This window comes from Pituophis catenifer, unplaced genomic scaffold (assembly GCF_029215685.1).
Source record: "Pituophis catenifer annectens isolate HBS135680 unplaced genomic scaffold, rPitCat1.0.hap2 SCAF_6, whole genome shotgun sequence".
Lineage (NCBI taxonomy): Eukaryota > Metazoa > Chordata > Lepidosauria > Squamata > Colubridae > Pituophis > Pituophis catenifer.
The window spans coordinates 95,893,771-95,921,510 of record NW_027256886.1 but is presented as its reverse complement, the minus strand read 5'-3'; the positions used below and the strand labels follow the sequence as shown (position 1 = coordinate 95,921,510).

The 27,740-nt window shown below is 40.2% G+C and overlaps 1 protein-coding gene across 3 annotated transcripts in view; it reads left to right on the top strand.

The window, feature by feature from the left end:
- Positions 1-330: 330 nt before the first annotated feature.
- The window catches only part of SEC24C (SEC24 homolog C, COPII coat complex component), a 44,075-nt gene continuing 16,665 nt past the window's right edge, over positions 331-27,740 (top strand). Inside the window, exons 1-12 of one of the 3 annotated variants that reach the window (XM_070946488.1) lie at positions 331-595; positions 8,396-8,596; positions 10,647-10,730; positions 11,692-11,836; positions 15,550-15,728; positions 16,977-17,441; positions 19,081-19,211; positions 20,334-20,402; positions 22,520-22,631; positions 24,275-24,402; positions 24,676-24,814; positions 25,848-25,963. In XM_070946488.1, the coding sequence (XP_070802589.1) occupies positions 8,422-8,596; positions 10,647-10,730; positions 11,692-11,836; positions 15,550-15,728; positions 16,977-17,441; positions 19,081-19,211; positions 20,334-20,402; positions 22,520-22,631; positions 24,275-24,402; positions 24,676-24,814; positions 25,848-25,963 (1,743 nt within the window). In that variant the 5' untranslated portion in view covers positions 331-595; positions 8,396-8,421. The remainder of the gene's footprint in view (positions 596-8,395; positions 8,597-10,646; positions 10,731-11,691; positions 11,837-15,549; positions 15,729-16,976; positions 17,442-19,080; positions 19,212-20,333; positions 20,403-22,519; positions 22,632-24,274; positions 24,403-24,675; positions 24,815-25,847; positions 25,964-27,740) is intronic. The other 2 variants (XM_070946490.1, XM_070946489.1) reach the window with 2 other exon arrangements.

Genomic DNA, 27,740 nt, shown 5'->3' with positions numbered 1-27,740 from the left:
GACTGCGGACGTAACGATCTACGTCGTCGATTCACATGTGAAGAGATTCTGGCGGAGACAGCAAGAAAACACGAGCCCGTGTTTCCCCCCCCCCCCCGCACACACAAACCGGAAACAGGAACGAGCAAGCAATCACGGGGCCGCAAAAGGTCAGGCGTCATTTCCTGTTCCCGTTTTTTCTTAATGGTGCGTCCTCTTGGGCGGGCCGTTGATAGAGTGAGGACGTGGCAGCTCGGAGGAATCGCAGAGTGGACTGGGAGGGGCACTTCCGGGGAGCGGCCGGCCCAGGAACCGGAAGTGGTCATTGCCGGGGCCGCTGGTTGTGGTGAGTCCTGGGCCGAGCGCTGGTTCCTGTCGCGGGCGGCCCGTCGGCGAAGAGAGAGGCCCCGCGGTGGCTTCCTAGTCGGCCGGCCCGGGCTCACGTTTGCATCTGCCGGTCGGCTCCGACCGTCTTCGAAAGGGCCCTTCTCGCCGGCGAGTGCAGGAAGGGGCCGCGTCTTCCCTCTTGCCCCTTTCCTGACGGCTCTTGGTGGGAGCACCTGCGAGGAGCTGGCCTGCCTCCCTTTCCCACGTGTCCGGGGCCTGTCCGTCATGGGTGAGTGTGCTGCGGGACTCCTGGCTTCTGACGAAATGCCGTAAGCGAGGCTTGGCTGCGTGCGGGACGGGCGATTTCGTGCTTCCGAGTGTCCTGGGCTTCGTGGGAGGTCCTGCTCCTCGCCTCAGCCCGAAATCTCCCTGAGCGACCGGAGGACCGGGAGTCCTCTGCAGGTGCGACTTCTCGATTTATAACAACAACAACAACAAACTCCACATCCACAATAGCGATAAGGCTGCTACACTACATCTCAGCTGGTCTTGGACCATCCCGGATTGTAGGAACAAAGAGAATTTAAATACTTTTAAGCTGTACTCAAACCTGTGCATTGTGCTGTATGCCAGGTAACTTAGCCATAATAGTTCCATATTTCGAACATTATATATCTTAGTCTTTACAACCAAATCATAAGATCAGAATCTAAACGTATATTTTGTTGATTTATTTCTCTTATGCCCTGCATTTCTAAAATTTTAAAAAAATTCCTGTTAAGCGTTTTTTAAAACTATTATTAGTTTTATAATAGTGATTATTTCACTATTATATCCATCCTTTCTCAAGGCTACTCTTGCCCAGCTCCTTCAGTGTACTTCATAGAGCACTCTTTCATTCTTTGAGGTGGGTTTGACCAAAGGACAATACAGGAAAAATTCTTATATATTTATGCATTTATTTATTTATATCCCAATTTTTATGAAATGCAAATTATAGTTCTGTGGATACAGTCTAAAGCTATAGCATCCTGGGAAGTCTCAGCTGCCCTGGCAGTGCAACCCAAAGCCCCAGCTGTACAGTGCAAACTCAGCAACCTAGGAAGCCCAGCTGCCCCAACAGCATAGTGCAAAGCCACAGCTGTCCCAGGAAACCTCAGCCGGCCCAGCCTGCAGTTGCCCTGGCCACCCTGCGCTCCACCATCGCCACTGAACTTCACCTTCTTGCTTCCACTGATGATGCCTGCCCTTGCCCTTCATGAAGCACATCTTTCATTTGTGACCTTGGGAAGAAAACCTTATTTGACCAGCAGCTGCCTCATGAAGGGCCAGGCCAGGCATGCTTGGTCAGCAGTAAGAGCAAGAAGACCGTGAAAGTCAGCTTAGAAGCAAAGCTATGGAATTCAGAGGACCAAAAGTGCATAGATGGGGGATGGTTGGTGGGTGGGAAATTGAAGCGCCCCTGTGGTCGTAAGTGCAGATAGGCTGCCAAGCTCCCAAATTTTGGTTAAATGACCACAGGGGTGCAGCGATGGCTGTAATTAAATTTCTTAATTTTGAACACTACCATAACTTCAAATCCTCACTGAATAAATGATTGTAAATCAAGGAATACCTATATTGCCTGTTCAAACAATTTTTTTTAATTGAAGAAGACTGGTTCAAACTGTGAATTGGGGAGTTCAGCCTTTTGCTTGTTAGTTATTAGCATTTGTTTATTAGTTATTAGTCCTGATCAACTGTTGCATTATATCTCAAGCAACATATCTGAGACATCTTCAAACCAATTTAACCCTAATTTAAGCCTTACAATTCTGGGGATTTATCTGAAAGTATTTGTGCTGGCCTCCTATCTATTATCCATCACAATACCGAAATTTTGAAGGCATTTACTTTTGCCTGGCTGGATGCATTGCCTGTAGGAGTCCTCCTTGGTTGGTAAACGTTACCCCTGGTCATTATGTATTAATGATACAGCATTATGTATTAATGTATTAATTGTGATTGTGATTGGTACTAGGAGTGTATATTGAGACAATAAATAATGAAAGATTGAAGGATGAATTTTTTATATAAATTGGTGTGAAGACTAAGGGAACTAAGGGAAGTGAAAAAAACATGTCTTTGAATACCTCAGCTGGGTATTTTCCTACGTAAACCAAGATTTTCAAAATGCAGCCATAGCTCAGTGAAATCACATCCACTAGTTCTAGGCTTTTATCAGTGATTTCACTGAGCTATGGTGCATTTTGAAAATCTTGGTTTACATAGGAAAATACCCGGCTGAGGAGAAATACACGAGAAATACACGATAAGAGAAGAAAACACACACACACACACACACACACACACAGAGTATATGAAAGAACAAAAGGAAGGTTTAGAACTGAAGGGCGATAGTAAAAGATACGTGTATACAATATGAAACAATATGAAACAATGAAAATGTAATAACTAGGAGTAATACTATATATATTGTACTGAAATGTACCCAGATATCACACTGTTCATGCATTGATATGTATAAACATATAAAATAAAAAACTTGAATTAAAAAAAAAGTTACCCCTGGCGTCCCTTAGCCCATGTGTCTCTAAGCCATACAGGGACTCCTCAGTTTATGAAAATTCAATTGGAGGGTCTCTTTGACATGGTGACGTGACCACATTTTGGTGCTTGGCAGCCAGCTCACATTTATGAACAGTTGCAGTGTCCCATGGTCATGTAACACTATTTGCAATGTTTTTTGTTGGTTTCTGACAAAAATTGCTCATTTGCAGAGAGTATTTGGATTTATGATCGCTTAACAACTATTGGCCTTCATGGCTTGGGACCAGGTTATCTGTGGGACTGTCTCTTCCCAGTTACATTTTCATATTAGGTTTTTATTGTTTGTAAGCCACCCAGAGTCATTGAGAGTGAATGGGTAGCCATATAAATCTTCTAAAACAAATAAATAAAAATACAGTTAAACATTATTTTTAAAAAAACCCAGTCTGGTCACATGATGCTTTGGCTTGCCATTTCAACAACTTAAAACCAAAATTCTGGTCCCAAATGTGGTTGAAAGTCGAGGACTATCTGTATGCTCCTTAGTGGTTATCTTTACTGGGATTCTCAGATGACTGCCAACTATACCACCCTGAAAAAAAATTCCAGGCAGAGAGAACAACTTCCATTTGTTGCTCCTCCATCAGAAAGGAACCCAGACATATCCTCCTTGGCTATCCAGTTCAGTGCATCTGTTTGTTCTTGCCTTGCTTGTAGCTGAAGATTTTGGTCCTCACTTCCTGACTGTAATTGGGGCCAGGAACTCCCATCACTAAGCAATACAATTGTAAAGTACAGTGTCATTGCTTGCATAAACAGAGACAGAGAATCAAATTTATGGGAAATATTAGTACCACTTTATAAAGCCTTAGTAAGGCCACACCTGGAATACTGTATATAGTTTTTGTCATCATATTACAAAGAAGATATTGAGACTTTGGAAAAAGTGCAAAGAAGAGCAACTAAGATGATTAAAGGCATGGAGACTAAAACATATGGAGAACGGTTGCAGGATTTGGGTATGGCTAGTCTAGAGAAAAGAAAGACTAGGAGGGACATGACAGCAGCATTCCAGTATTTGAGAGGCTACCACAAAAGGGGGAAGGGTGTCAATTTATTTTCCAAAGCACCAGAGGGCAGGACAAGAAACGATGGATGGAAAGAAAAGCAACCTGGAATTGAGGAGAAACTTCCTAACAATGAGGACAATTAACCAGTAGAATAGCTTCCCTCCAGAAATTGTGGGTGCTTCATCACTGGAGGTTTTTAAGAAGAGACTGGATAGTCACTTGTCTGAAATGGTATAGAGTCTCCTGCTTGAGCAAGGGGCTGGACTAGAAGACCTCCAAGGTCCCTTCCAGCTCTATTCTGATTGATTGATTGATTGATTGATTGATTGCATCCATAAATTAAAATTTCAGAAATTCAGCAAAATTTTCATACATACAGAATCTTCCCTCCTTCCCTTCCCCCTCTGGAAGAAATTCAGTTAATTGTGAGAAACATGACATAGTCTTGTACCATAGTTGGCTTCCTTTTACCTAGAAGTTATCTCATATAATATTTTACGCAAATGTTTTTTGTAAATTTTCATATGCTTTCAGGTTATTTGCCACTGGGGTGGAAACTAATTGAGAAGAAATGAAGTTGTCCTTATGTGCTCTTAAAATTGTAAAATGGTTGCTATAAATTCCAAGGAAGGAAAGGAAAGAAGGAAGGCCTCTCTCATTCATTGGTCAAAAAACCATCTTACTCGAATTGAACAAGCATTCATTCCATTGCAAAAGTCTTGCCTTGAAGACTTGTTAGAAATGTGGTTAGTTGCATTTCTTCCCTAGTTTCTTACTAAAATTAAGTGTCCTAAATATAAACATATTAATTGTTCATTTGGGCACATAAATATGTTTTTAAATTTTTTGCAAGTAATAAAACAATAAATTGAGCAAAATGTAGCAATCATTGTAGGAATGTAGGGGGAGTTGTCTATTAACAAGAAATCTACTCTTTCCTCATCCAGTCATGCTAATGGAGAAATTATAGTAGAATACCACAACTGGTACATGGGAAAGTGCAGCAAAACCTGTGGAACTGGTTCTCTTGAACCTTCCAAATGGGAACAAAGATGATCTTGCAAAATAATGTGATTGTATCTACCTTATCAGTAACAGAGTTGGAAGGGACCTTGGAAGTCATCTAGTCCAACCCCCTGCTCACGCAGGAGACCTGTACTAGGGATTCAAACCGCCGAACTTTCTGATTGACAAGCTCTGTGTCTTAGCCACTGAGCCACGTAGTCAGGCTAATACCTTCAGTATTATAGATGGCATACCACCTGTGCATATCCTGTGAGAGTGTTGTACTGTGTGGAACAGTCACTATATCAGCAAAATAACTGACTGATATAAGTGGCCCTCTGCCCAGATTGCCCATATAATAATTCTAAAGTTCAGTTTCTCCAGAGATCAGAATCAAGCATGTAGTGTTTTTTCTCCAGAGATGTTTTTCTCATAAAGTTGTTGAAGCACAAAGTGGATTGAAAATTGCAGTGATTATGTGTGGCTGTGGTTTTCTTCCAAGATGAAATGAACCTGTCTGTTAGGATTAAGAGTACGAGATAGTCTTTCATGCAATTTACTTCGGCTGGATATCATAACTAGCAACGCCTCACATGTGCCTTTCTGCTGTTTTCAGATGCTAAAGCATATTTGGAATACATAGTATACAGAGCATTGCTCTTATAAATTTAGCCTGGATTAGCTCAGATTTTCATAGGTTCTTACATTAGCAAAACTTAACTGTAAAGCACTCAGCTTCAACTCTTTTCCTTTATGAATATTATGCTTCCCAAAAAAATTATTTACCCTTTGGTTGGCAAGTTTGGTTTGAAATAGTTCAACCAAACCAATAGTTTGGTTGAACTATTGTATGGGACATGGTTAGTGCCCAGATGTAGATATATATTTTATAATTCCATGTTAAAGAGAAATAAAGAGTAACTTTGAGGTATTGAAAAATCCTTGACTTGTCCATTGAGGATATTATTTATCTTCAAACATTGCATATTATGTGTCTTAGTAAAAATTGGATTGTTAATGCTTGCAGAATCTATGTTAGGCCCTCCTGGGGTAAAGATAGAGTAGCTACTACATCAGCATATGAAAGGGCAGATGGAGGCTAATTTGAATTCATTAAAAAAAACTTGGATAAATTCTTCAGCCTAAATGCTTGCTCTACTCTCACCAATCTGCTCTCAAACAGAGAGCCTACCCTTAGGTGATGTCAGTAGCCTTGATCCAGTTGCAAGATCACCTAGGAGGGATAATTTAACATCCTTAATTTAGCTGGTGCTTTTCAAGTCTGATGTGGCTGCAAAGTCAAAGTCATCATAGATTGCTTTTGAGCAGTCCCTTCATTCCCCAAATACTTTCTTTTCCCAATAAGCACTTTTCTGACTTCTCTGACTTATGAGCTACTATTGTTGCTGTTAACATTCATGTGAACTAGACTGATGCATTGAGAAATCTAAATCAGAATCCTGTGCAAAGGATCTTGCTCAACTGGTACAGATAGTCCTCGGCCTATGAACATAATTGTTCATATCATAATTGCCCAAAATTTCTGTTGCTAAGTGAGACAGTTGTTAAGTGAATTTTGCCCCATTTTACAACCTTTCTTTCCACATTTGTTAACTTGAATCACTGCAGTTGTTAAGTTAATAACAGGGTTGTAAAATGAATCTGGCTTCCCTGTTGACTTTGCTTGTCAGAAAGTTGCCAAAGGTGATCACATGACCCCAGGATACTGCAACTGTCATAAATATGAGTCAGTTGCTAAACATCTGAATTTTGATCATATTGGAATGCTGCAATGGTCATAAGTGTGAAAAATGGTCATAAGTCACATTTTTCATTGCCATTGTAACGGTCACTAAATGAACTGTTGTAAATTGAGGACTACCTGTATACAGAATTTTATGGGATTGCCTAACTAGTTTTTCCTGTGAGGAGTCATCCTCAATTCAGCTTCATACTGTCCTGAATGAAGTGAACTGTCTATATGCTTTTTATGTTTTACTTTCAACCTTAATATATGGAATACTACATATGAAGATAACAAGACTACATATGAAGATAACAAGAGCCTTGGTAGTACAGTGGTCTAAGTCACCCTGTTATTAAGCTGGTTATTAAGACCAGCTGCCTGCAATTACTGCAGGTTCGAATCTCGCCAAGGCTCAAGGTTGACTCAGCCTTCCATCCTTTCTAAGGTAGGTAAATTGAGGACCCAGTTGTGGGGGCAATAAGCTGACTTTGTATAAAATATACAAAAGGATGAAGGCTATTGCTTAGCGCATTGTAAGCCGCCCTGAGTCTCCGGAGAAGGGCGGCATATAAATCAAATTAAAATAAAAAAAAATAAAGACACGGTGGCTCAGTGGCTAAAATGGTGAGCTTGACAATTGAAAGGTCGGCAGTTCAGCAGTTTGAATCCCTAGTGCCGTGTAACCGGGGGAGCTTCTGTTACTTGTCCCAGCTTCTGCCAACCTAGCAATTTGAAAGCATGTAAAAAATGCAAGTAGAAAAATAGGGACCATCTTTGGTGGGAAGGTAACAGCGTTCCGGGTGCATTTGGATTTAGTCATGCCAGCCGCATGACCACGGAGACGTCTTTGGACAGTGCTGGCTCTTTGGCTTTGAAACAGAGATGAGCACTACCCCCTAGAGTCGGGAACGACTAGCACATGTGTGTGAGGGGAACCTTTACCTTTACCTTACATACTGTGTTAAGATAGACATTTGGAGAGAGAGCCTGATTTTTATTTAGTTTATCTATAAGCTGTTGCTCCAGAATTGCTACCATTCTGTTGTTAGTGTGTTGGTGGTGTTAAGAGATTTAAGGTTTGTATAGGTGGAAGGAGGAAGAACTTGCTCTATTGAATGAAACAGTCATGTTTTTTTCTTAGGTTTAAAATGTACATAAAATGTACATGGGTTCTGGCTAGTTCAAGTGACAAACCCCAGTCAAAGCTAAATGTGCTTTTTTGCAAACTGACCCGTTGGGGCCGTAGCTATCTTCTTTAGGTTTTTTAATCCAAGAGGTTTTATTTTGCTTTATTTCTGCTGATAGTTTTATAAATATCTTTATATTTTAATATCCTTCTCGCTTCATTTTTTAAAAATTTATTGAATGCCACTCTGAGAACCTGTAATAAGATGATATACAAAAGCCTTAAATAAATCAATAAATTTGTGGGAATTACAATCTAATGTGAATGAAAATTGAAGTTTGAGGTTTAATTATGCTATGCCTTAATCTTCTTTAATGGTGGCAAGTCATCATACTCTTATATGTATATGAGAACTTATTTATATGGAATAAATTGAACAGCAGTGAATAATATAACGTGAAATAATAAATTCATACTCCACAGAGGCATGTACTGTAAGCATTGTTATATCAAATTGTTTCTTTCAACCCTTCCTCTTCCTAGCAATATTACTCTGAGTGATTTCTAAACGGTTCTCTTTCCTTCCCACAGGTGAAGAGTAGCCTGGGGATGTGAACATGAGTGTAAACCAGCAAGCTCACACAGGGCCACCTTACGGGCAATCACAGCCTGGATATGCAAATTACATGCAGCCTGACTATGGAGGACAGCAAATGCAAAGTATTCCTGCCTCTCAGTACGGGGCTTACAATGGCCCAGTGACAGGATACCAACAAGCAGGCCCTCCCCAAGGTAGGAGGAGAGGATGGTCTTTAGCGGGTGAATTGGGCTTCTTCATTCTCTTGGAAGGAGTAAGCTATTTTAAGCTAATAACTTTCATCTTCATGATTTCAACACAGCTTCCTCATTATGAAATACTGGAGGTGGGTGGGTTGTAAAACACTATATTATGCAACATTGCTCTCTGAAATTTGGTAGGTTGCAAATAATATATTGGCAAGCATATCTGGAGGCTGGTATAGGGATATGTGTAGGTATATGGCCTGTCAAGAAATTGGGGGGGTGGGGGGGGGGGAATTATGCCTGTCGGCAATAAAACTTTTCTAGAAGGCTGTTTGAAGAAATAGAGATTAGGTTCTTTGCTATTGGAAAACTAGTTTTTGTTCTTGAAATAGCGATGATGGACAAAAGTGGCACATTTGCCGTATTTATATTTCTCCGTACTTGGCAGATAATGCAGGGCTTTTGTAATTTTAAGGCATGGGGATATGAATTAGTAGGAATTTGGTGAAGAGTTCATGCCTCAGACTTAATTTTTGTCTATATTATTCATCAAAAAGGAATAAAAACCTCCAGTTTATAGAAATTTTATGTTCTACTGATTACTTGAAAATCTTGCACTATTCCTGATGAGAAGTTACTTTTTTTAAAAAAAACTGTTCTGTAAAAACAATATTTATTGCTGGCCAGTAAATATGTGAGCAGTTTAAGTTTTGCATTGCTTTTAAGTAGTTCAACTTTTGACCTTTTTATGAGAAGTTGTAAATATTATTTTAAAAATTGTTACGTAGAAGTATGCATTGCCAGATTAGATGCAAAATGCATGAATTTAAGTTTATTCAGCACTTAATTGATAGATTGATAGAAGTGAGCCCTTGATAATCAGAAACCTAAAGAATTATCAGTTCAAATGCTAGAACAGGGACCTTCCAACTGATGCCCTTGGTTGTTAGTGTTAGAATTAATATATGGACTTTTATCCATTTTCACTCTTTAAATTATTTTCCATGTAATAGCAGAAACTAAGTGGCAAGAAATTGGTGCCATGGACTAAACAAAATGAGCTCTGACTCCATTCTCAGTTGTTGTACTGTGATATCCAGCATCTGTTTCATATTAAACACTGATAACTTATGTGATTCATATAAAGCAAGAGCAATAACAAATATAGCAAAATATATGCAGTTCAGCTTTCTGTTAACTATAGTAGAAATACAACTTCGTAGCTAGTTTGAGATGGTCTGCCTGAACATTTTTGAGCAATAATCGTGGCAACTGTTAACAATTATTTAGAAGTGGCCAGTACATACAGTATTCAATCACTTGTTTTTACATTTATGCTTGAGATGTGCTTAGTAGAAATCAAGGCTCTGCAGTGCTTTGGGTAGGAAGGTGGAAAGTGCTCTAGAGCATGCAGGAGTGTGAATGTGGCATTTGTCTGCACTTCCTTTAGTCAAATGTCTCTTTTGGGAAGGATTGAACAACAGTCCTAAGAAAAGACACAACACACACTTCTGAAGACACGTTCTCTGAAGATGGGCTCCAGCATGAGTTCAAAAACTCAGACGACAAAAGCTTTGGTCCCTGTGATCGACCCACATTGGACCCTGCAACATTATCCTGGGACACATTCATTCGTGAGAGAGACAACTATTTTGAGGACTTGCAAATAGGTGCTGCATTCAAATCTCCATTCACTGTAAAGGATTGTTTTGACTTTGAGTTCAGTGTCCTAGTAGAACATTTTAATGTGTATTGATTTGTAGAAGCACCTTTGAAAACATAGCTTCTCTGTTCCCTCCCTTCCCCCTGTGACTACTCTATTTTAAAATAAATATGTTGCTAAGCCATTAAATGCTAATACCACAACCAAAGCCCTCCTCTGGTTAGGCTTTGTTGTTGCCTATGCTGCTTTTCACTCACATGACTGTTAGGTGGGAGGGAAAAGAAATAATTTATTACATTTATGTATATAATATATTTGTTTTTCCATTTTTAACATCTGGCATAATACATATTAATGGGCACATACAAACACATTATTATACCTTTGCCTTTCTAGGTTACTATCCTTCCCTGGGGTTTCCTTCTAAGAATCCTCCTGTCTCTCTTGATTCTGATGCTTCCTTTGCTCCTAACTTCCTAGGTAAATGCTTTCCATTTATCATGTGAAAAAAGACTTTCTAATGCATTTGCTTTAACTATTCCACTTCATCTGAATATTAAACTATTGTAGTGTAGAGAAATGAGTATGCCTATAAGGCATTTGCAGATATTTCCTATAAATGTATGACAGTAGGCCAAAGGTTTTATGCAGCAAGGAAAAATCCTAATATGATCACAAATACTTTCTAGTAACAAAAGGTTTTCTAAAAATAGAGAAACACTAAATTGTAAGTCAGTTTTAACCTGATGGTTAAAATAGAGCTAGGAAATAGTGGGCTATGAAAACAATGCCAATATTTTCTCAATTCTATTTCTGCCCTTTGTGTAATTTAACTGAAAAAAGCACAGTATTCATGTGTACTAGAACTTCTAACTTGCGGTGCTGATCTGTTCATTAATCATAAAGATTGATTTATTTTAATATGTGCTAATCGGCTGAAGGAGTTTGGCCTTTGTTCCTCTACTAAATAACAAGACTTAGTTTTCCTTTCCCTTACTGTATATTACACTATATCAGGATAAAACAGTGAGAGGGACAAGCTAGAATCCCTCATGCACATGTCACACTGAATAAACCATCTGAAGAGTAGTTATAGTTTATTAGCTATATTTTTCTGCATGAGGAATTGCAGAGTTTGAACAGAACAGCATGCTTTTGTTCATTACTAAACTGTCATTAACATAGATCACTCTTTCTTTCTTAAACAAAAACATTTTCTCCTGTTGTCTGGTGGGTCCTCTGCCAAATGTCATATGTAGCTAATCTTTATTTTTTATTTTCTCTTTCTCATAATAAAATTCTTGTGTAGCATGAAATATACCTGAAAAGTTAATATACTACATTTAATGCTGTGGGTCTATTTCATGTGGTTTTTATGAATGGTCATGCCAACAATTTTGATAATTGATGTGTAAGTGACAATGGAATTCAATACTTCTAGGTTCTCTAAGAGCTCCTCCCACCTCATCTGGAGTATCTGCATCAACATCTGGAACATTAATCCCTTCTGAACAACCTGCCTGTAGTCAGTTTGGACAAGGAGATGTACGAAATGGGATACCTGCTTCTACAGTTCCCGTGCAAAGGTATTTAAGAAAAGTCTACTCAGGACGTGAACCTGATATTTGTGGGACGGGAAGACAGAAAACATGGCATTCTATCTTGCCATATTTTTGCCATAAGTTGTAGATTTGCCTACAGCCTATGCTTGTGGAGATTCCTGATCTCACTTGAAAGATGATGGGGAACTTCGAAGCAAGCATTTTCTGCAGGAGCTCTTGTGCAACAGTCACTGATGAGATAAAAGTTTGGCACTCTCACTCCTGACATTTAAAACGTTTTGGGTGCTCAAAGAGCATTTGAGACACTAAAGTGAGAGGTTGTATCTATAATGAATAGTGCTGCTGCTAGTATAAGCATGAATTGGAATTAGTCATTCCATACTCATTAGTTGTATAGTCTGGTGTTTTATTTATTTTTTCATATAGAGTTTCATATTTTTAAGAATATGCAACACTAGCTATATTATAGAAACTGCAAAAAGCACTCCATAAATCAATCAATAAAGTTTCCCCTGTATGCGAAGCTGCTAAACAATAACTTTAAAACGATAATGGGCATATAGTATCCTCTGATTGAAAAAGGATTCTAATAGTATTAAATAGCTCTTAATAAATTGGGAGATATTGGCTTTAAAAGCATGCTTCTTTATATTTCTGCAGTGTCAGTTGAGAGTACTTTTAAAGTACTCTCACTATATCATTGTTTTCAACTTAAGTTTCCCTGAAAAAGATGGCTATGACCTCTGGCAACTTCTTTTCATTGTGCAGCTATAATCCCGGCTGGTGTTCATATACTTGAAACTAAATCCCTTTCAGTTTAGTGAAGCTTGTGCATATATGAGACAATGGGTCTCTGCTTTTCATGTTTCTTGGGCTTATTTTTTCCATCTTCATAGATGTTTTTATTACTTCCTCGTTTAATTTTCTCATCCTTCCCATGTTCTTTTTCCATCTGTTATAGCCAGATCCTGATCCTGGTGAGGCATGATAATTCAAGTGCAGACTTCTGCTGTTGTCTAGAAATGGAATCTATTATTGAGTGCAGATTATGACTCTGCCCCCAGCTGCCATTAGGGCTCTTTAGATTAAAAGGAACAGCTTAGCTTCTTTTTGCCATCCCCTTAGACTCTTAGTCATAGTAAGCTAAGTAATTTCATTATTTTAAGGAAACTTGCCTTAGTTTTGTATTTTTATTGTTTCTAACAATTGTTAGTTGCAGTATATTGCCTGTAGTTTTAACTAGGATTGTATTAACTTTTATTATTCCCCGGTTGTCCAGAAAACTGTGGAGGCAGACGAATTGTGTGTGACAATAGTTATGCATAAGTACCAACACCACGACAATAGTTAAGTCGTGGTGGTGCCATCAGCAGGCTACTTCTGCTGACTGCTGGGTGCTAACAGTTTGGCGGTTTGATTCTCACCAGTTCAACATTGGGAAAAAAGTGGAAAGCAAGTTTTTAGAGTTGTGTAATGCTCAACTTATAAGGCAGGGGTGTCAAACTCAAGGTCCCCAGGCCAGATCTGGCCCGCAATGTGGTTAGATCTGCCCACAGGGCTGCCTTGGAAACAGTGAAGGACCGGCCTGTGGCACCTCGGCCCAGCCCAAGCTAACTAGACACTGATCTACAACCTGGTGATGCAGTCAGCCTTAGATTTGTGGGGCTGCCCTGGAACCAGTGAGAGGCTGTCCCCCCCACCTCCGCACAGGAAGCGGTGAGTGTATGGGGCCTGGCGTCCCTAGGGACTATCTTGCCCCGCAGGTTGACTGCATTCTGAGTGCTTCTCTTTCACCCAGAACCCCAGCACTCACTGCCTCCTGCAGCATGCCCAGGGGGTGGGGCCAAGGCAGTGGGACTGCTCCTCACTGGCTCCAGGGCAGCTGTGTGGGTCAGATCTTAAGGCTGACCGCATTCCAGCCCAGAGGGCTGCCACAAGTTGTAGATCAGTAGTGCGCCTGTCACCAGTGCCTCCATGCCCCACTCACCGGCCTGACCTTGTAGCATGCAAGGCTTCCTCTTCACCAGGACCACCCCTGCCCCGTGTGGGAAAGCCACGGCCACCGGCAGCACTGCCAATCTCTCCCCCTCCCCTTGTCCTTTCCTGAGTGTGTAGGAAAGGAGATGGGAATGAGGGAGGAAGGAAGGGAAGGAAGGAAGGGGGTAGGGATAGGAGGAAAGGGAAGAGGGAAAGAAGGAAGGAAGATGGAAATGAGAAGGAAGGAATATGGGAATAAGAAGGAAGTTAGGAATGAGAAGGAAGGAAGGAAGGAAGGAAGGAAGCCAGATGGGAATGAGAAGGAGGGAGGGAAGGAGATTATGAGAGGAAGGGAGGGTCTGAAGGAAGTCCTGCCTTAGTACTTGGCCACCAACTGCCCTGCTGCCCTTTCGCCATCCCCTTGCCCCCTCTTCTCCTGGTGGTCTCCCGTCCTATCGCTAAGGATGCTTTGGTTACAAAGCCGGATCTCCTCACAAGGAGATGGGGTGGGCCTCTGTTGGACCCATACACTTTCTCCTCCTGCACATACCATGAGCAACCTGGCCAAAGAGAGTGAGCACAGCAGCAGCAGCCTTGAGGAGCTCAGCCTGCGGGGCAAGATGATTCCCAGGGATGCCAGGACCCGCACACTCGTTGCTCCCTGAGCACACCCAGAGGGCAGGGTGAGGGCGGCCTCTCGCTGGCTCCAGGGCGGCCACGTGGGTCAAGTAAGGTGAAATTTCTTTCTTTCTAGTAGTGGTGCCTCAAACAGCAAAGTGCTAAGGAAATTACAAATAAAGGCAATGAAATTATAACAGAATAAGAAACTATGAGGAGGTATTGAAGAAATAAATCCATTTTTTCATTTGAAATATTATTTGGGAAGAATATGATTCCTTCCCACAATTCTGCAAAAGCAAAAACCACTCATACATCATCATGAAATCTCCAGAACCATAAAGCCTACAAACTTGAAATTTGCCACATGTGTTCCTCTTGGCTTCTAGGTGCTCACTAAGAAAGGATTTTTTGAAGTGACCATGAGATCATTACTATTTCATATATAGTATTATATTCACATGCTCTGATGCTAAGGAGTTAGACATTCTATTCCCCCTCCCCACCTGAATACATACATACATACATACATACATACATACATACATACATACATACATACTGTAGGTGTTTTTGTTTTAATTGTAAGTCACCCAGAGTCATTTTGTTTGGCTGGTCTTTAAATATAAATAATAATAACATGCACCATTTGAACCTGGCATGGTTGTCTTCATTGCATCTGTCAGAAGCCATAGCTTTGTGATCTCGAGAAAAGGTGTGGCCTCTTTAAGGATCTGCCAACAGGTGCCTCTATCAATCCTATTAGTACATATAAAAGATGTGCAATACACAGATAATTGACATTGTCTGAATAGACAGATTATTTCCTTCTAGTTAAATTCTCTCTGAAAGCCTGAAATTTAGATCCAAATTTAAACACTTTATATGTAAACACTTTAAAAGTTATTTCTACAATGGCCCCTTGTGCTTTATCTTATCCATTATCCATACATGATATTGTCAGAAAGTGACATATAGTATACAATTATTCAAATTTCCTGTTCTGAATTGAAAAAGAACTTTAGATCCACCACAGTTCAAGAAGTGTAAGGATTTGTCTCTTTCCAGGGCTAAGTATAAGCAATGATGTAACCTAAGTGACCTATGTCAATAAAGAGCTGTCTTTATTCTCTTCCCTCCAGAGCCTCTGCTTCTCAACAGTTCATGGCGGGCACAGCACCTCCTTCTGTGGCTCACACGCCTGCTTTCCAGCAATATGGACTGCCTCCAACAAGCACCCAACAGCTGACTAGTCAGGTGGCAGAAATGCAGATAGGCAGGGGAACATCCTCTGTCCCATCCCCAGCTGGACTGGGCTATGGTGAGAAGTGGTAACATTGGCATGATGTGGGTGGTTTGGTTTGGAAGTTTCTTCAGGAAAGTTTATCCTGAAACTTCCCTGAAGAAAGTTTAGCCTGCTACAGCGTTTAAAATCACATCCATTGGTTTTGTTTGAAACTCTCATCTGTTCGTACTTGTAGAATAAAAGCTTCTGTAGTGTGTATCAGTACAGTGCAGGACAACATGCACAGTTACAACCTAATAAAAAATACAGGGGATAGGTTTAATAGCAGTGCTGAAAAAAGCATAAGGGTGATTAAAAAGTATTCTGCCTGATGCTGAGAAAAGGAAAGAAATATTGCTCGCGTGGTTCAAAATGAGACTTTGTGATACTTCTCTCCCATGGATTATGAATAACAGTTATGATAGTTATGACATATATTATGATATATGTTTAGAGTACCATGTTGAGAAAGATGGATTTAAATCATAGTATTAAAATTTGTAGCTGTATTTGTGGTCTTATCCATATGTGGTCTGTGGCTTGCCTGCTCCTGATTTAAAATAGTACAGTGTATGTCATCCATTTCTTTATATATTACTTGAATTTGAAAGAGCTGTGTGTGTAGAATAGATGTTGAATCCAAACTAAATATATTGTACTTTAAAATGATGCATTAACAATCAGCGGAATTAAATTTGGTGTCAAAACTTTGTTATTGCTTTACATTATTTCACAGAAGTCACTTAAAGTTTGAAGGTTGATCTGCTTATTTAAGGAATACAAAACAATGAAACTAGGGGCCTATAATTTTCTTGCATACAGTATAGAAAGCCTCCCCCCCCCCTTTATTATATATGACTGAATTGAATTCTTAATTGATCTGTTTTCCTTTTGTGGCACCTTTTGTGGCAATTTTGGCATTAGCAAAAATTCATTTTACTTCCTGGAAAATATGAACTCGGTATGCTTTATTGCCTATTTGAATTGATCTGGACTTTAATGGATTGGCATTATTGCCAGTCTTAATTTTTAGTCCAATTCAAATTTAAGAGCTGTTCAAACATGTCTTACATTAAAGCTTAGGTAATTGAGGTAATCAGTATGTTTTCACATGTACTGTATTTTCTACGTGTGTAGTGAAAGTAACTCTTAGCATATGAAATCAGTCAAGTTATTTGTTAAGGAACATTACAAAATTCAGTCATCAATATACAGTATGTTTTCCAAGACTACCAAGAAAATGGAAATAGTTATTAAATTTTGTTTGATGCATCTCCTCCTCAGGTCCTCTGACATCGGTTACATCGGCCTCAGGAAGTTTTACTGCACGTGGATCTGGGCAATATATACCATATTCAGGCCAAGGACCAGCACCTCCCAACGTATCTCATGGATTGCCTCCTACCACCTTGTCTCAGGGTCTTCCTATAGCTCAGCCACCTATATCAGGTCCATCAGCCCTGCATACTTCCGCTCAACCTCCCCTATTTGCTCCCCCACCTTCAACTGCTGGGGTTGGAGTATCCAGTTATCCTGCTGCTACGGGGATTTCAAGGCCTCCCACAATGCAGGGTGCATTGTTGCCTGGACAACCAGTTACTGGACTGCTCACTTCACAGCCAAATCATGTGACCTCACCACCACCTCAGCCACTTATGACAGGACCACTTCCTGGGCCACCAGTAACAGGACTGCAGGGACCACCTCCCGTCCATCCTTCACAACCAGGATATGCACTGCAGCAAAATGGTATGTTGTAAAAAATGATCTGTTCATTGGTCCCTAACTTACATCTAAGGAAAGGTCAATTGGCTGTATCCAAACACTAGCGAGGCTTATATTCATGTGGGTGAGCTGCTCCCTACACTTTTTCTCCTGCAGCATTTGATTCAGAGGCTCCTTTTGGCCCTCTGAATTGGATTTGGACTGAGAGATGGGGTGGTGTTTGGTAGAATCTTACTATTTCATTTGAGTTGTATAATAGATACTAGTATCTCTTTTTGTTCTCTAAGCTGCTGAATAATAATTTCATATCATAAAACATCAATTTCTTCATCTAAAGCTAAAAAAAAAACAATTTCCAGTGTACTATTTCTACTGTGGTACATGTAGCTCTTTTCTCTAGATTTTCTGGTACCATTTTTCATATAACATTTTTCCTTTGCTGATTTTGAAAACTAAAAAAAAATCATTTTGGTCACCTAATATTTTTCCTACATTAAGATATGATATGTTTCCATATATAAATTAATTTGCTTCCAAGCATAATGAACAGTGAATTAGTGGTCATTTTCATAGCTGCCTTTGCAATATTTTTTTAACAGTTGAGAATTGTACTTTTTTAAAAAAAATTCAAATCTTACGGATTATTTCACAGAAGTCACTTAAAGTTTGAAGGTTGATCTGCTTATTTAAGGAATACTAAACAAAGAAACTAGGGGCCTATAATTTTCTTGCATACAGTATAGAAAGCCTCCCACCCCCCCTTTATTATATATGACTGAATTGAATTCTTAATGCTAAAAGTAATTACCATATTTTTGGACTATAAAACGCACCTAGCTTTTGGGGAGGAAAACAAGAAAAAAAAAATCTGCCTCTGCCTCCCAGCATCCATCCAGTATTCATCTGGCCCACTTGCTGTAGCCTGTTTGCCGCAGCCCGTTCGGCACCACCCATTTGGCGTGACCCATGCTAGAATAGCTGATCAGCACCACAACAACCCCCCTCCCCCCAATATTTGCTGTATAAGACACAGAGACATTTCCACCCACTTTTTGGGGGGCAAGTGCATCTTATACTCTGAAAAATACGATAATCCCAGATGTGAAACTTCTAAAACAGGAACATGATATCTTTCAATAAAAAGCACAGTGAGATGAACCCCAAGAAAGGGGGTCTTATTTGTTATCTTGTTAAAATTAACATGTTAAACCTAATGCTATTTGCTTACTGAAATCTGTGAAGCTCTGATAATATATACGGTAGTGATAAATATGGAAACATTCAGAAAATCCAGATGGGAAGCAAATATTCCAACACAACTTTTTCTGTATTTTCTGCTGCTTTATTCTTTATAATATATGGGAGATTCTGTATGCCACCTTTTTGACCCAGTCTGAAATTCTAATTTTACAAAGCTTTTCTGTGGAAATATTGTCAAGATGTATTAAAGTAATTAATACAGCTTAAATTTCAGAGGTGATCCTGAAAAGCATTATTCATTTAGGGTTTAATTTAGGATTCTAAGTAAAATTGTTCAAATTGAAGTTTTGAGTGGTCTAATCAGAATCTGAGTTTAGTAAAAGCAATTGAGAGATTAATATTCTGGACCCTTTAAATTCTGTTATGCATTCAAATAAAGGTATATCTGCATCATTTTTTTCAGGTTCTTTTGGGCAAAATAGAGGAACTCAACCAATGTATGGTGCAGCTTTCCCTGGACCAGCAAATTATGGAAGTCAGCCTGCAGCACCACCTCCACCCAAACGACTTGACCCGGACTCCATTCCTAGCCCAGTAAGTGAGCCAGATCACTTTTAGAATTTAACATCCTATTCTAGAAAGTGATGCGGAAGGAAAAACAAGACTCTTGGTTCCTCTGCATTTGCTTAATTCATAGTCATTTCCTACAGCCAAAGGGCATTTTTGCACATTACTTTTTCTATCCCTCTTAGCATTCTAACTGCTTCCAGAGTTGTGCTTCTAAAGAAATAGCATATTGATTAGATTATCACAAATTTGCCCACTGCATTTCCTGTGATCATGCCAGAGCTGAAAAAGGATGATAGGAACTAGTAGGAACACTATCATATTTAGTCCATGTTTGTCCACATGAATAATCTTGATAGCTTAGACTGATTCTTTGGATATATGGAAAGCATATTTGAAATGGGGGCCAGTAATCATACTAGGCATGTGATTGGCTGTTTCATAGTTACTAAAGTGAGGCATACTGACATTTATTGCTTTTTTAAGGGAACCCTGACTAGCATAACAGCATGTTGTAAACCCTACAGTGCTGCGGACTGAATTCTAAGATTCTGTGACCAGAGTCAAAGATTCAATCTGTGACCAGTTTCAAAGGACACAAATCTCTCATATTACCACAGACTTGCTCTCTCCAGTGCAATGAATGTTACGATGGTATTCTGGCTTTTGTTAATATCCAGTGGTAGTTGCAATGGCTCTCCCCAGAGTACCTGAGAATGCCTTTTCCGTTGCAATGCCAATTTAGCTGATGAAAAGAAGTACAGCCATCTATATTTTAAAGCTGAGGTTTACCAACAAGAAAGTGGTTAGCAGCTCTGTTTTCTTTTCTGCTTTTCCTTTAAGGACATTTTCAGAAAACTTGAGCATACCTCAATCTATAATTCTGAAAACATGAAGTAAGCATGAGAATTGCCAACTCCATCAAAAGAAGATTCCCTCTAATGTACTTTCATGGAAATAAAATGTGAAAACCTAACCAAGTATTATTCCCCCACTTTGCATGAAGACTGTCCTGATGAATATATTTAACAGTGGTAGAAATTAAGATAGACAGGAGTAACACTGCTTGGTACTTTTTATTTTACTACTCTCTCTCTTTTCCCTTTTTTGTGGCAATTTTACTTCTTTTTTTTCTTTTAAACAAAAAAGCAACTCAATGAGCTGCCACCTCAGCAGAAACCCAGGCACAGAATAGATCCTGATGCAATTCCTAGCCCAGTAAGTGCGTTGTCTCTCTCTCTGCTCTTGTCTGCATGTCGGTGGCTGCCTGTGCATATCCGCAAAATAATTCCCCTTGTTAACCACCCCTGGTGTTAGTCCATCACCTTTCCTCTGCCTCTCTTTCTGCTCACATTTTGATAAACAGAATAAAATACCGCAAGTGTGGAAATCATCTGTACATCAAAAATCAAGGGGCAATAGAAGCTTGGCATTTAAAACCACAAAAGATAAGCAGGTTATATATTTTCCTTCCAACTCTAGCCTTGTGTAAGCAAATAACCCCTGGAGAAATCATGACATACTTAGCATATACTTAGGATGAATATTTAAGAATAAATTGGACATGTAATGTATTGAATACCTGCTGTAGCATGAATTTAACAGCTATTTTTTTTTAATTAATTCAGTTTAATTAAGCAGCAGGTCAGTTCATATTGTTTTCATGAAGACAAAAAATGTCACTTGCCTATTGCTCCTACATTGTTTTGTCTTGGGAATGGGCTGAATTTGGTCACAACACATAAAATAGATTGGTGATGTTACCAACTTCGCTTAGTTTTTTACAGCTGAAACAAAAAAAAAAGTCTTGGTGTGGTCACTTCAATTTTCTGTGCAATCTCTTTATAAGTATGTTTCAAATCAAGGGAAACTTATAGTCATTTTCATCATAAAGAGATATTGTTTAAAATAATTTAATTCTATAGGGAAAGGAAGTTGAAGCATTCCAGTTAGAAAGGTGAATTGGATGATAAATTAAAAGGTTACATTTAAATTGTTTTCGATAACATTATAAGGAATAGATTTATAATCCAAGTATTAGAAAGTAATTAAGTAGTACGTTGCATTGCTCTTTGTTGAGTGATTATGAGTAGAATCCATATCCGGTAGTAGCAACAAATTATTATTACTATTCTTCTTAACCCAGAAGAAAATTTTGGAATAGTTTTAGTGGAGCAGAATTCCATGGTGAAGGAATAGTATTGGTGAAGCAGGATACTGATAGCCAAAAAAGTCATTGTTTTGAAAAATCTGGCCTACGTTTTTTCAGAAACAGTTTTCAGAAGTATGCAACAAAAATGTGGAATTGTTTTTCAGGAATTGGATTGCTGCATCTAAAACATACAGAATATAGATATCTAGGCATGTAGCAGGGAGGGAAGTAGATGGAAGAAAACTAGGGTGCAAAATAATTTTGAACTTGCCTTTTCTCTGACAACTAGTTTCTCTAGATCAAGGGTGTCAAACTCAAGGCCCGGGGGCTGAATCTGGCCTGTGGGGTGCTTAGATCTGACCCGCGGGGCCATCCTGAAAACAGCGAAGGACCGGCCCACAGTGCCTCTGCCAGAAAAAACGGAGCTTGGAGGGCTGTGGGCAGTCTTCCCAAGTTCCATTTTGGCTGGCAGAGGGTTGCAGGAAGCCATCACAGCCAAAAATGGAGCTCGCAAGGGCCACGGGCGGCACTTCCAAGCTCCATTTTCATTGGCAGAATGCTTAAGCCACCACAAGCACCCCTGACATGAGTGACATCGAGCTGGCCATGCCCACCCCGGCCCCCCAAGGTCAAACACAACCCTCAATGAAATAGAGTTTGACATCCCTGCTCTAGATGATTATGATTATCTTAGTTTCAAGGATTACTTCTTCTTACAATCTAGTTTAGGGTAGTCTAGCATATCTCAATGAGAGCTGATTTTTTTTTCACATTTTTTTTACATAGTGCCTTTGTGTTGATTATCATCCAACTTGAAACTCCAAAAGCAGTTTATTTAAATATTAGAGAGGGAGTGAGAGGGAGAGAGAAAACACCTGATAAACAAATATGCTGTTGTAATGATCCAGCATAAAATTCTCAGCTATAACTTGACTGTCCAGTTGCAAAAAGAAAAAAGTGTAAACAATGACTTTATAAACTTTATAGACAACTTATATTGAAGTGGACATTGCAAAGTGTATTAGCTACACCACTAATTTTGGACTGTTGTTTTCAATCCTAGCAAAACAAGTAGAAGTGTAAAATGGATACCCTCCTTTAGGGATTAAAAATGTAGTAAGTTATATTATCACAACCTTTGCTAAAAACTTTTGTAGTGCTAACTTGTTGCTTCCCATTTTAGATTCAGGTTATTGAAGATGACAGAAATAACCGTGGGTCGGAGCCATTCATCACAGGAGTACGTGGGCAAGTCCCACCTCTTGTCACTACAAATTTCTTGGTGAAAGATCAAGGTAAAGTAGCATCCACGAAGGCAAGGATAACTAACTCACAATCAAAAAAGATTTTTTTTGTGTTCAGCATAAACACTTGGATTAAGTTAGTTGTGTTATATAGTGAAGAACTGCAATTTTTCTGTTCAGAATTTCATTATGCATTCATATTGTGCTCTTCAGCCACAAAGTTTGCCATGCTGTATTTTCACACTAAATTTCTGAATACTGTTACATAGAATAATATACATAGCTCCAAAAGAATACGGAGAACAGATCCTGACTTCCTTGAATTAATGATAAGCATTAAAACACTAAGGGGTAAGTCATTCCTATTCAAGGTTTGAATGCTATGAGTTCTATTGTGCAAGAAGATATAGATAAATAGATACAGGTGTACAGAAGCATATATTCATACCTACACATACCAATGCACAAATACATATTCATATTCTTGAAAACTGCTTTGTAATATCAAAATTTGAAGTGCCTGTTTACTTATTTGATTTGTATCCCACCTTCCCTCAGGAACTCAAAGTAGTGACTTTTTGATTTAAAATAAAATTTAATTTTAGAAATATGCTATGTTTCTAAAATTAAATTTTATTTTAAATCAAAAAGTCACTACTTTGAGCTCCTGAGGGAAGTTGGGATACAAATCAGATAGGTAAACAGGTAGTCCAAATGTTGACATCTATGGCATCATGCTTTTGTGGACTTATTAAAACATTTATACCACAAGCCCTGGACCAGGAGGCCCTGCTTACTGTCACCCATGCCCTTGTAACCTCCTGCTTAGATTACTGTAATGGGGCTGCCTTGAAGAGCGTTCAGAAAATCTAACCAGTGCAAAATGCAGCTGTACCGGTAATAAATGGTGCCAGCTACATGGCACATGTAACACAACTCCTCTGTGAACTGCACTGGCTCCTGATGTGTTTCCAGGTGCTGGTTGTCATCTTTAAAACCGTACATGGCTTGGGGCCGGGTTACCTGAAGGACCATCGTTTTCCAAGTGTTTCTAGCTGTCCGGTCTGATCCAACAGTTTGGGCATGCTGCATATCCTGTCAACCAAAATGTGTCAACTGGCAGGAACTAGAAGATGAGCTTTCTGTACCATAGCCCCTGCCTGATGGAATATTCTCCCCTTGGAGATTATAATGGACCTAACCCTTTTGGCCTTTCACAGAGTTCTAAAAATTGTCTGTATACCCAGGTCTAGGGCTGGGAATGGGTTAAGGGCCTCATTACTTGATTTATTATTGGTTGGCTAACCATCATGGCTGCAAACCTATTTGGATGAGAGATAACTGTGGCATATCTGATCTGCAGGCTAGATTGAGAAGTAAAAGAAAATGTCCAGGAGGAAAGTAATAAATAGCAAACTAATTCTGTATTAGTCCATCTAGTTATTAACTGTTAGGTTTCACAAATGGAGGCAAATATACGTATCCCAGGATAAAGTTGCAGGATCCAACTTTCACTTGAAGAAGATCATGTTTGTCTTATTTAGACTACTTAGTTGCTTTTTATAATTGTTTGGTATACTGTTTTGCAAGTTCCACTTCAAAAATAGCAAGACAGTGGAGTGTGTGTGTGTGTGTGTGTGTGTGTAATAAATCTATTGAAGAATATATAGGTAAAGTTTTGATTTCTTTTAAAGGTAATGCAAGTCCCCGCTACATAAGATGTACTTCTTATAATATTCCCTGCACTTCTGATATGGCTAAACAATCTCAAGTTCCTCTTGCTGCAGTCATAAAACCGTTGGCTGCACTTCCCGCAGAAGAGGTAAGATTGATAGCCTGAATCATCAGATAAAATAGCAACATTATTACAAGATCATGGACCCTGGGCAAAGAAAATCCTCTCTGGAGGTTTTTGTTTACCCAGTGAGTTCCTCCATCCCAAGAGTTAACTTTGATGCTTCACTCTACAGAAAAAAGAAATTACTCTGGACATAAATACTAGAGCCAGATGCAGAAAATGCACTCTTAGTATCATGTATTGGAAAAGAAAGGAGGAGTGTAAATAGTACTGATATCCAGTGTTTTTTCTTTCCAGGCCCCTCCTTATTTGGTTGACCATGGAGAATCAGGTCCCATTCGTTGCAACAGGTGCAAGGCGTACATGTGCCCTTTTATGCAGTTCATTGAGGGAGGAAGACGATTCCAGTGCTGCTTCTGTAGCTGCGTTACTGAGGGTAAGAGCTTCCTATGAAAAGAGGCCTTGTAGAGCAGGGGTCTCCAATCTTGGCAACTTTAAGCCTAGCGGACTTCAACTCCCAGAATTCTGGGAGTTGAAGGCCACCAGGCTTAAAGTTGCCATGGTTGGAGACCCCTGTTGTAGAAGCTGAGGATAGTTTGCTGCCAAGCAGGAATTTCATCTGGGAAATCGTTATGGGAAAATCCAAGAACAGATTTATATTTAAATGATGAAAACTATACATCATCCTTTGTTCCTAAATTTTGGGCAGTTGCTTACAATTGGCTTATTGAGGAATCTGCCTTTATTGAAATGAAACATACAATATGCAGAAAGTCTTATTTTTAAAAATGTATATTCAGGTTTCTCTCTCAAAAAAAATGAGAAAGTAGAGCATAGCTGATCACACTAAGCCTTTCCGCTATTCTCTTAACACTTGTGCAAAGATTGTAATGCAAGAACAATAAATACAAAATAAAAGGCAATATGTTTGCATTTTTTGTTGGAAGGTATTGCCACCTGGAAATTAAATTTTAATGACATAGGAAAATTACTATTGATTACTGATTGGCTGCAGGGTCTATTAAAATATCTTAGAATGTAGGTAGCAAACCCACTCAGGAATATAAAATTTGATCTATAGCCCTATCTATGAAAATAAAACATCCAAAATCCATAAGTGGGTGATATCTTTATAAGGACCAACAAGTAGCTCAAAGAATGTTCCAAGTTCTTCGGAATGATGTCACAAAACGTACAGCTAGGGAAGGTGCAGATACAGAAGTCAGATGTTCCAGCTATAAAGCCTTCAATTCAAAGGCAGTCTCAAGGGAGAGAAGATGGACTCAGTACATTGTAAAATGGCATTGTTGTCAACTTACATGAAGCATTTATAAAGGCTAAAAACTTGCTCCCCTTGCTCTGAACTCTGAAGAGCCATCTTCACAGTTGAAACTCACAGATTCCTGGTCTGACAGGGAGAAGAAATAAAATAAGCAGAAAAAAATTTACTCCCTTCTTTTTTCCCCCAGTGCCATCTCATTACTTCCAGCATTTGGATCACACAGGCAGGCGAGTGGACTACTATGACAGACCTGAATTATCACTGGGCTCCTATGAATACCTAGCTACTGTTGACTACTGCAAGGTATCTCTACTTGTATTTATTATTTATTTTATTTACAGTGAGAGACCAGTAGGCTAAATGACAAATTCTTGGGGAAAGTCAACATTCAGTCCTTTTCAGTTGGTGTCAGAGCACAAACAAGTAGGCAGGAATTATATAGATTTCATTAATCCTGACTATTGTCAGGATTAGGGTCAAGGAACAAAACCTTGGAAAATGACAGAATATTTAGCCCTGGATTAAGTTAAATTCATTGGTTAAGGTGGACAGGGGGACACACTCTGGACTTGATTTTCATCTCTGGTCAGTGGTTGAATGATCTTGGTAGAGGGGACTTAGACATCAAACCCTTGTCATGGACAGATCATTCCCTCCTTCACTTGGACTTAAGCCGCTTCCCCCCACCGCAGGGAGACCAGATGGTTACGTCCCAGGCGCCTGATGGACCCTGAAAGGTTCCTGATGGAGCTTGGGCCGTTTCCTGAGACCCTGGCACATGACTTGACCAAAGACGTGGTGGCCGCCTGGGATAGTGCGGCCGCCGGAGCTTTGATCGCGTCGTGCCTTTGCGGCCTCTGACCCGATGCCGATCTCAATTGGCTCCTTGGTTCTCCGAGGAGCTGAGAGAGATGAAGCGTCGGAAAAGACGCTTAGAGAGCGTCTGGAGGACTAGTCAATCCAAATCTGACCGGACACAGGTGAGGTCTTATATCAAGACTTACCTAGTGGCGATAAAAGCGGCAAAATCTAACTATTTTTCCGCTCTTATCGCATCTACAGAGAACCGCCCAGCCACTCTGTTTAGGGTGACCCACTCCCTTCTTTGGCGGGGAATGCGGGAAGATCCCTTGCAGGGTCGAGCTGAGGATTTTGTGCAATTCCTGCATGATAAAGTCGCTCAGATTTGGGAAGGCTTGGACTCCGACTGGGTGAGTCCGGGGAGGGAGACGGGGATTGGTCTTGAGGATGTTATCTGGGAAGAGTTTGACCCTGTGACTCCCGAGGACGTGGACAGGATTCTGGGAAGGATTCTGGGAAGGCTTAGTGCTTATTGGACCCATGTCCCTCCTGGTTAGTACTGGCCTCCTGGGAGGTTACACGAGGCTGGCTCCAGGGGATTATAAATGCTTCTTTGAATGAGGGTGCCTTTCCCGCCGCCTTGAAAGAGGCGGTGGTGAGGCCCCTCCTCAAGCCATCCCTGGACCCGGCTGTATTAGCAAACTATCGTCCGGTCTCCGATCTTCGTTTTGTAGCGAAGGTTGTTGAAAGTGTGGTGGCACGACAGCTACCCCAGTACCTGGAGGAAGCTGTCGATCTAGACCCTTACCAGTCGGGCTTCAGGCAGGGGTACAGCACGGAAACGGCATTGGTCGCATTGGTTGATGATCTCTGGAGGGCTCGGGACAGGGGTTGCTCCTCTGTCCTGGTCCTATTAGATCTCTCAGCAGCTTTTGATACCATCGACCATGGTATCATGCTGCAGCGGTTGAGGGGGTTAGGAATAGGGGGCACCGTTTTGCAGTGGTTCTCCTCCTTCCTCTCCGACCATTCACAGTTTGTGTTGGCAGGGGGGCAGAGGCCGACCTCGAGGCGCCTTGCTTGGGGGGTGCCGCAGGGGTTGGTCCTCTCGCCCCTTCTGTTCAACATTTATGTGAAGCCGCTGGGTGAGATCATCCGTGGTTTTGGGGTGAGAGTCCACCAGTACGCTGATGACACTTAGCTGTACATCTCCACCCCAGACCACCCCAATGATGCCCTTGATGCTGCCTGGAGGCCGTGCGGGTCTGGATGGGGAGAA